The sequence below is a fragment of the Bubalus bubalis genome, chromosome 18 (genome assembly GCF_019923935.1).
Source record: "Bubalus bubalis isolate 160015118507 breed Murrah chromosome 18, NDDB_SH_1, whole genome shotgun sequence".
In the NCBI taxonomy this organism is placed as follows: domain Eukaryota; kingdom Metazoa; phylum Chordata; class Mammalia; order Artiodactyla; family Bovidae; genus Bubalus; species Bubalus bubalis.
The window spans coordinates 3531324-3541905 of record NC_059174.1 but is presented as its reverse complement, the minus strand read 5'-3'; the positions used below and the strand labels follow the sequence as shown (position 1 = coordinate 3541905).

At 40.3% G+C, this 10582-nt stretch overlaps 1 protein-coding gene across 1 annotated transcript; it reads left to right on the top strand.

Annotated features, from left to right (window-relative positions):
* Positions 1-7991: 7991 nt before the first annotated feature.
* On the top strand, positions 7992-8326 carry LOC102391271 (60S ribosomal protein L39-like). The gene has a single exon (XM_044932167.2). It carries the CDS (start codon positions 8007-8009, stop codon positions 8160-8162), a length of 156 nt encoding a protein of 51 aa, XP_044788102.1. The 5' UTR covers positions 7992-8006; the 3' UTR covers positions 8163-8326.
* The last annotated feature ends 2256 nt before the right edge of the window (positions 8327-10582 follow it).

The following is a 10582-nucleotide window of genomic DNA, read 5'->3' as shown; positions in this document are numbered from 1 at the left end:
CACTGTTCTGTGTGGTGCAGCTGAAAATACAGGATTCCCTCTCAGCTGACAGGCTAAAACACAGCGCATTGCAAAAGGGGTAAGTCACGAGCATTTCTAACTGCCTTTAGCGCTTGGTTCCAGAGGCTCTTTTCCTGGAAGGCATGGCGGAAAGGACCAGGAGCCCCTTCTCCCACGTAGGGATGGAACCTCCACACTCAACACAGCAGCTTTAGAATGCTCGCCCCATCCCTCTCTTCAGGTGGAATTCCCATGCCAAGCTCATGAAGTTAACCCCAGGACCTGCTTTGAGAGGTGTCATAAGGAAGAAGGGGGCTCCTGTCCTTACCCCCCGCTCCTGTACTGTGGTCCAGGGGTTCTGTCAGGGACAAAGGCAGGTGCTATAGACGGTCTCCGCTGTTCTGCCTGAGGGGACTGGTGTGTTTAGAAAAGAACGTGGAGAGGTCCACACCTAAAGAGAGGGATGAAGCAATGGAGATCCTGGTGAAGGGTGTTTAAGAGGAAGCCTGGGGCTCCTTGATCAGGGTGGCCACAGCCAAAGTGTCAGAGCCCTTAGAAGTTTCACAGGGAGAGCAAGGAAAAGGCAGCTATAATGGAGCCATCTGGGCATCCCAGTCAGCCCTGGGGGGTGAGAAGGCCGTGGGCACACATGGGCTAGGCAGCACCACTGGGGATCAGTGAGAACACTGTGTCATTCCCCACCTCACACAGACCCACCACCGGGACAGAAGCCTCGCTGCGACGGGATCAACCACAGCTCTGAGCAAACACGGGCTGAGCAATTAGCAACTCTGACCCAGGGGCAACCCTTAGGAAGCCAGGCTTCAAAGAATATCGTGACCATCCCAGGCAACGTGGAATACTGCATGAATGGCCAAGACGGCCGCCCTTCTAGGAGTGACTGGAGAGGACTTCCAAGCTACTGGTCTGAATAGAAAGAAAAAAAACAAACTATAGCATTAGCCTCTAAGGCATACCCACAGGAGATGGTAGAGGCTAAAAGCCAGCTAGCCTAGAGGGCATAGGACAACCTCTAAGAAAAATGTGACTCACGCCAGCTCAGGGGTAATGCTTAAGCAGTGTTTGACAAAATCCAACCTTGGACGGCAAGGATATCAAACCAGTCAATCCTAAAGGAAACCAATCCTGAATATTCAATGGGAGGACTGATACTGAAGCTCCAATACTTTGGCCACCTGATATGAAGAACTGACTCAATGGAAAAGACCCTGATGCTGGGAAAGATTGAAGGTGGGAGGAGACGGGGACGACAGAGGATGAGATGGTTGGATGGCATCACTGACTTGATAGTTGTGAGTTTGAGCAAGTTCCAGGAGTTAGTGATGGACAGGGAAGCCTGGTGTGCTGTGGTCCATGGGGTCACAAAGAGTCAGACATGACTGAGCAACTGAACTGAACTGAACTGAATACCTTTCAGAAGATTATAAGGTGTTTTTTTTTTCCTAAATCTGACCACAGACATTAGACATTATGGATATTAGACATTATAACTGTTAAAAAAGAACCAAAATCATCTTAAAAAATTAAAAGAAGATATGATGATAATAGGGGCTTCCCAGGTGGCGCTAGTGGTAACGGATGCTCCTGCCAATGCAGGAGACTTAACAGATGCAGGTTTGATCCCCAGGTCAGGTAGATGCCCTGGAGAAGGAAATGGCCACCCACTCCAGTATTCTTGCCTGGAGAATCCCATGGACAGAGGAGCCTGGCAGGCTATAGTCCATGGGGTCACACAGAGTCAGACGTGACTGAGTGACTTTGCACACACACATGCTGACAATAACTCATCAAATAGAAAATAAGAGAATAGAACTTATTTTTTAAAAAGGATTGGAAACTCTGGAGTTGAAAAGTATAAGAACTGAAGTTAAAAACTCATAAAAGACTGTCAAAAGAATAAGAGAAAAGCCCCATACTGAGGGAAAATATTTGCAAAAGACACATCTGATAAAGGACTGTTACCCCAAATATACACAGAACTCTTAAAACTCAACAGTAAAACAACAACAAAAAAACCTGATTAAAAAAATAGGCCAAAGTAATTAACAGACATCTCACCAAAGAAGATGTACAGATGGTAAATAAGCATATCAAAAGATGCTCCACATCGTGTCGTCTGGGAAATGCAGACAAGCCTACTAGAATGGCCCAGATTCAGAACACTGACAACACCAAATCCTGGTGCGAACCCGGAGCTGCAGCGCCTCTCATTCCCACGGGCGGGAACGCAGAAGGGCACAGCCCCCGTGGGGGCGGCTGGGCAGGCCCTTACAAAGCTGAACCTCCTCCACTACCAGCGACTGTATGCCAACAGAATGGACAACCTAGAAGAAACTGACACATTCTTAGAAAGGCACAGCCTTCCAAGACTGAACCACGAAGAAAGAAAATATGAATAGGCCAATCACAAGTGCAGAAATTGAAACTGCGATTTAAAAACTTCCAACAAACAGAAGTTCAAGACCAGATGGCTTCTCCGGCGAATTCTATCAATTATGTAGAGAAGAGGTAACACCTATCCTTCTGAAACTATTCCAAAAAATTGCAGAGGAAGGAACATTCCCAAGCTCATTCTATGAGGCCACCATCACCCTGATACCAAAACCAAACAAAGATATCACAAAAAAAGGAAATTTCAGAGCAACATCACTGATGAACATAGACGTAAAAATCCTCAACAAAATATCAATACTAGCAAACTGAATCCAACAATGTATTAGAATGATCATACACCATGATCAAGCAGGAGTTATCCCAGGGATGCAAAGAATTTTTGAACATCTGCTAATCAATCAGTGTGATAAACAACATCAACTGAGTGTAACAACCATATGATCATCTCAATAAATGCCAAAAAGGCTTTTAACAAAATTTAACACTCATTTATGACAAAACCCCCCAAAAAGTGGACATAGAGGGAAACTTCCTCAACATAATAAAGGCCATATGTGACAAACCCACAGGTAACATCACTCTCAATGGTAAAAGCTGAAAGCATTTCCCCTAAGATCAGGAACAAGATAAGGATGTCCACTCTCACAACTATTATTCAACATAGAGTTGAAAGTTCCAACCACGGCAATGATAGAAGAAAAATAAAATGGATCTGAGTTGGAAAAGCAGTCAGACTGTCACTGTTTGCAGATGACATGATACCATACAAAGAAAATCCTAAAGATGTCACCAGAAAACTGTGAGAGCTGATCAATGAATTTAGTAAAGTCGCAGGATACAAAATTAAATATGCAGAAATCTCTTGCATTCCTGTACACTAATAATGAAAGATAAGAAAGACAAATCAAGGAAACGATCCCATTTACCTTTGCAACAAAAAGAATAAAATACCTAGGAATAAATGTGCCTAAGAAAACAAAAGACTTATATGCAGAAAGCTGGAAGAAACTGATGAAAGAAATCAAAGACAACACAAACGGAGCGATATACCATGTTCTTGGATTGAGATAATCGATATTGTGAAAATTAGTATACTACCCAAAGCAATCTACAGATTCAATCTAATCACTATCAAATTACCAAAGGCATTTTTCACAGAACTGGAACACAAATTTTACGATTTGTTTGCAGCCACAAAAGACCCTGAATAGTCAAAGCAATCTTGAGAAAGAAAAATGGAGCTGAAGGAGTCGGCCTCCCTGACTTCAGACGCTCCTACAAAGCTACAGTCATCAAGACAGGATAGTGCTGGCACAAAGGCAGAAACACAGAGCCATGGGTCAGGACAGGAGGCCGGAGACAAACCCTCGCCCCTGTGCTCACCTCGTCTGTGACAAGGAGGCAAGAATATATAATGGAGAAGAGACAGCCTCAGAAAAGACAGCCTCTTCAATAAGTGATGCTCAGAAGACTGGACAGCTACACGTAAAAGAATGAAATTAGAACACTCCCTAACACCATACACACACACAAAAACACCTGAAATGGATTAAAGACCTAAACATAATGACGGACATTATAAAATGCTTAGAGATAAAGACAGGCAGAACCCTCTGATATAAATTGCAGCAAGATTTTTTTTTGATCCAATTCCTAGAGTAATGGAAATAAAAACAAAAATAAGCAAATGGGATCTAATTAAACTTAAAAGCTTTCACACAGCAGAGGGAACCATAAACAAAAGACAATGCTCAGAATGGAAGAAAATATTTGCAAACAAAGCAACTGACAAGGGATTAATCTCCAAAATACACTAACAGCTAAAGCAGCTCAATATTTAAAAAAAAAAAAACAAACCCAATCAAAAAATGGGCAGAAGATCTAAATAGACATTTCTCCGATGAAGACATACAAATGGCTAAGAGGCACATGAAAAGATGCTCAACATCACTAATTAACAGAGAAATGCAAATCAGAGCTACAATAAGGTATTACCCCACACTGGGCAGAATGCCCATCATCAGGAAGCCTACAAACAGTTAATGCTGGAGAAAGTGTGGAGAAGAGGATCCTTCATCGCCTGTTGGGGAATGTAAATTGGTAAAACCACTATGGAGGACAGTGTGGAGATTCCTTAAAAAGTAAAAAATAGAGAACCACTATGTGATCCAGCAATCTCACGCCTTGACATATATGCAGAGAAAATCATAATGTGAAAAGATGCGTGCATCAGTGTTCAACGCAGCTCGGTGTACAACAGCCAAGGCATGAAGCCATCTAAATTTCTTCCAAAAGCAGAGGAATGGACAAAGAAGATGTGGTACATATATTCAATGGACTGTTACTCAGCCATTAAAAAAAGAACAAAATAACACCATTTGCAGCAACATGGATGGACCTAGAGATTATTACACTAAGTGATATAAGTCAGACAGAGAAAGACAAGTATCATATGATATCACTTACATGTGGAATATAATAAAAACGATACAAGTGAACTTACTCACAAAACAAACTGATCTCAAAATCAAACTTGACTGTTTGATTCTGAAACATGGAGAAGACATGGCCGGAAGTGCTGAATTAGGAGATTGGGATTAACATATACACACTGCTGTTTATAAAATAGATAAAAAAATAAGGAATAACACAGGAAACTCTACTCAATATTCTGTAATAACCTATATGGGGAAAAAATAGAATATGTGTAATTGCTTCACTTTGCTGTACACCTGAATACAACATTGTACTTCAATTATACTCCAATAAAAATTTTCTAAATAAAATACCCTCTTACAGTAAGATCCAGCAATTGCACTCCTTGGTATTTACCCAAAGGAGTTGAAAACTTACGTCCACACAAATACCAGTATGTGGGTGTTTATAGCAGCTTCATCCATAATCACCAAAACTTGTAAGCAACCAAGATGCTCTTTAGTAGGTAATGGATAAATACACTGTGTACATCCAGGCAATGGAATAATATTCAGTGCTAAAAACAAATGAGCCATCAAGCCATGAAAAGACATACGAGGAATTTAAAAAGAAAAGCTGCATACTGTATGATTCTAACTATATGGCATTCTGGAAAAGGCAAGACCAAGGAGACAGTAAAAAGATTACTGATTGCCAGGGATTTGGAGAGGGCCGGATGAACAAGCAGAGCACTGAGGACTTTTAGGCTTGTGAAAATACTCCATCTGATATAATAATGATGGATACATATCATTATACATTTGTCCAAATCCATAGAGTGAACACCGAGAGTGAATCTGAATGAAAACTATGGACTTTGGGTGATAATGATGTGTTGTTATAGGTTCATCAATTGTAACTAATACACCTCTTTGCTGGGGAACATTGCTAGTGGGGGAAGTTATACAAGTATAGGTGCAGGCCATATGGGGAATCTCTGTACTTAGCTCTCATTTTGATGTGAAACTCAAACTGCTCCAGGAAAAAAAAAATACACATGTATTTAACATTTTACTAGAAAATCTTGTCAGGGCAAATAGGCAAGAAAAAGAAATAAAATTCATACAGACTAAAACTAACAAGTAAAGATATCTCTATTCAAAGATGAGATGGCTGGATGGTATCACCGACTTGATGGACATGGGTTTGGGTAGACTCCAGGAGTTGGTGATGGACAGGGAGGCCTGACGTGCTGCAATTCACAGGGTCGCAAAGAGTCGGACACGACTGAGCGACACCTGAACTGAACTGAACTGACTCAAAGATGGCATGATTTTTTTATACATAAAACTTTAAGGCCTAAAAACACTATTAAATTAGTTCAACAAGATAGCAGGATACTAGAATAATATTTTAAAATCAAATGCATTTATCTACACCAGCAATTAATAATCCCAAATTGAAATTACTCAAAACAAAACTTCATTCACCCAGGTACTATAGGGAGTTGCCACAGCCAATTTGAGAAGCCCCTTGGCTTCAGATGAACCAAAATGTTTGTTTCAATATGGAATTTTGTTACTAAGATGGTGCAAATAGGCAGATTCCCCGGTGGCTCAGATGATAAAGAGTCTGCCTGCAATGTGGGAACCCAGGTTCAATCCCTGGGTCAGGAAGATCCCCTGGAGAAGGAAATGGCAACCCACTCTGGTATTCTTGCCTGGAGAATGCCATGGTCGGAGGAGCCTGGCGGGCTACAGTCCATGGGGTCACAAAGAATCGGACATGACTGAGTCACTTCACTTTCACTTTATGGTGGAAATATCTGAAGAATCACTGTCTCCCATGTGAGAGATTCTGGGTAACTACTGAGTGAAATCAATTTGTTGCCAGAAGGAATCGTACACGTTTGGAAGGAAAATTAACAGAAACACTTTCAACAAACAAAAAAAAAATCCCTGTTTAGGAATAAGAAAACCAACAGCTTTAAGCATATGAGAAATTGAGGTTTCTTTTGAAGCCATTTAATCAGAGAAATATTGTTAAAGGAATACGCTGTAGATATACCTAATCAGTTTGCAATCTACTAGAAATAACTCATCTAAAGAGCAGAGTCGGACACTACTAAAGCAACTTAGCATGCATGCACATACATTTCTAGCATCAAAATCAAAAGAACTTGTCAAAAGACATACTCGACTGTACTAATCACACACACACATTCACTCAACCTAAGAAATTCACAAGGTGTCTTTTTAATCTGCTTAGAAGTTTTCACAATGGGTAAGAGTCACCCTTTTGATTTGATCCTTGCTGCCTAAGCTCTGTCATCCTTTACTGAACAAAGACTTTCTGAAATTTACCTTTAACCATTTGATGATAAAAAAAGCAGTGGTCTCTTCCAAATCTACGTGTTCTGGAATGGTCTCTATACTCTTTTGTCCAACAATTTATTCAGACCACAGTTTTATAAAATGTTCATCATTGAATAAGATGAATAGTTATAATTAGATATCAGTTAACTTCTAGTCTACCTAATAGCTATTACACTAATGCCACATATATTTAGTTTTCATTAAGTCAGACCCCTTTTCTAGATGCCATTATTTATAATAGTTAGAATGGGCCAGGTGTGCGAATAAATAACCCCACGTCTCAGTGGCTTAGTTACACTTTTCGCCAACACAGGCAGCAAGCAACTGCCCATGCTAGTTGCTCAGATATACAGGTCAGTGGGGCAGCCGTCTTTTCAAAAATTACCAAAAGAGGGGAAAAACCTCTGGAGGGTGACAAGCAAACAAATTCTCGGACTCAGAGACAGACGTTAGTACTGCTAGTGCGTGCGTGCTAAGTCGCTTTAGTGTCTGACTCTTTGCGGTCCTATGGACCGCAGCCCCCCAGGCTCCTCTGTCCATGGAATTCTCCAGGCAAGAATACTGGAGTGGGCTGCAGTGCCCTCTTCCTGGGGATCTCCCCAACCCAGGGATCGAACCCACGTCTCTTACGTTTCCTGCATTGGCAGGCAGGTTCACTAGCACCACGGGGGAAGCCCTCTACTGCTAGTAACTCACCCCAAGTCACATGACTTCAGTCAACCACAGGTATTTTCAGAAATGCAATTGTCTCCTCTTTTCTCTTCTCAGCCATCCTATGCGCGGTTAAGTTCTCTCCTCACCATGTCTTCTCACAAGACTTTCAGGATCAAGCGATTCCTGGCCAAGAAACAAAAGCAGAATTGTCCCATTCCTCAATGGATTCGAATGAAAACTGGCAATAAAATCAGGTACAACTCCAAGAGAAGACATTGGAGAAGAACCAAGCTGGGTCTATAAGAAGCAAGCTGGGTCTATAAGAAGTGGTCTTAATATGTGTGGCACACATGTTAACACCACTTTTTTATGCAGCCAAATCACAATGAGAACATCACTACTGTAATGCTTGGCTCCTGATGTTATTTCCTCACTATCAGTCTGAGACCCAGTAATAAATATGAAACGTTGGAATTGTTATTGTATTATATGGTCTGTGATGACGTACTGAATAAATACTGTCAGTTAGAAAAAAAAAAAAAAGAAATGCAATCGTTACATGTGCCCTGAAGACAAAGACACAGTGTTAGAGGGGAATTTATTGACTTATGGGTGGGGGGTATTTATCCCCATAAAAAGTCAAAAGGATTTCAGAAATAATGGTTAAACTGGAAAACCTTTTTTGATATTAAAGCAGACTATCAGGCAAAAATATGTGTGGACATATGCAGAATGAGAAAAATGTTACATTAAAAGTGCTAAAACTGAAGAGACACACTACAGTGGAAAATATATTTCACTTCCAATTTAAATATACCATTTTTCCTAGTCCCTCTGCTGGAGCAATCACAATGTAATAATACCTTACGTCATTTAGGAAAACTCCAGTTCACCTATCAAGGTTAATCATAACATTTGCCTTTCATTTAACTGCAATACTTGCTGTCTCAAATTGGCAATCTCTGCCCCACAGAGAATTAGCAAATGATATAGTTCAAAGGGATTTTAAAGGCATTTAGGAGTATAACCCTAAACACGATTGCTTCTCTTAACTTAGCTGTGGACTCCACATGCGTGCGCTCATGTCTGATGATTTGCAACCCCATGACCGTAGCCCACCAGGCTCCTCTGTCCATGGGATTTCCCAGGCAAGAATACTGGAGTGGGTTGCCATTTCCTTCTCCAAGGAATCTTCCTGACCCAGGGATCCAACCCATGGCTCCTGCCTTGGCAGGTGGATTCTTTACCACTGAGCCACCTGGAAGTCCCTAGCCTCAAATTGGATAAGGTAAAAAGTGGCAGAATTCTAAGTCACTCAAAAGCAGGTGGTAATGCTGGGGTTAAAAATCAGACCAGCCAGCATTAGCATCACTGCTTTGGGTTATAATATATGCCATTTCATTTGATCCACTGAAGTCAACAGCATAGATTAATTACTCATTAATCAAAATGTATTAAAAATATTTCCATTCACAATGGCAGAGAAAACATGCTGTGAGATACCTAGAAACGCAATTTCAAAATTTTATCTTTTTAAGGAGCATGGTATTAATAGATCGTCAAAGAGACAGAATAAGAGAATGCTGAGCTCAAACACGTATTCAGGTGCATGTGTGGAGACCTGGCTTATGAAAGAGGGTTTTACAAATCACTGGTAAATGATGGCTTTTTATTAAATGCTAATGGGAAAATTGAACATCCTGGGGGGGAGAGAAATACATATATATATATATATATATACATATACATATACATACAGACATATATATATATCACTTGTTCACATCACAGACTAGAGTCAAGCCCAAATATTCTAAACATCTCAATGAGGAAAGCTAATCTAAAACGTCTAGAAAATATATAGATAATTATCCTTAGGATATCAGGGTAAGGACGGTTTTCGTAAAGCAGCATAATGATAATGGAAATTCTGTTACATATGTGCCATAAAATAAATTATGAAGCAATTCAAGACATGAGACACAGACAAGGAGCTTATTCGAGCAGCCTGTATAAAGAAAGCCCAAAATCAATAATGTACAAAATATGTATGCACATTTCACCTGAAAAGCAATAAACACATTGAAAGAAAATGTTCAACCTCACTGGTAATCAGGAAGAATGCAAATTGAAGCCAATATTTCAGTCTTACAGGGGAGAAAATGTTGTATATTTCGAGGAAATTGATCTTAGGAGAGAAACACCAGATTGTGTTATTAATGACTCATATGACAACGAGAGCAATAAGTACATATTCTTCTTTGATATTATTTGTAGGTTCTTCTTTTTTTTTTTTGGCTTCCTCCCCTACATCAATTTTTACTATAAATAGTTCAGGGACAGACAGCAAAGAGGATATAATCAAAGTATGCCGGAAAATAACGTGTGCAGCCGTCTTAAAGGAATTGAGAAGCTTGCAGCATCATTGAACTGACAGCCCTGCAGAAAACACACACCTACACAAGAAATGTAGCCTGAAGACAAGACACTCCTGGCATATAATTTAGCAGGGTGCTAATTAGATGAACAACAACAAGAAACAGGCCAAGAAGATACTTTTGGAGATTGTTTAAATGCTGAATGGGTAAAATAAAATGCTATATATTATCATCTGAAGTCAAGATAGTTGGTTATGTATGGCTGCATAACCTACCACCTCCAAACACAGGAGCTTAATGCCATAATTTATAATTATTTGTTATAGTCATGTGGGTTGACATGGC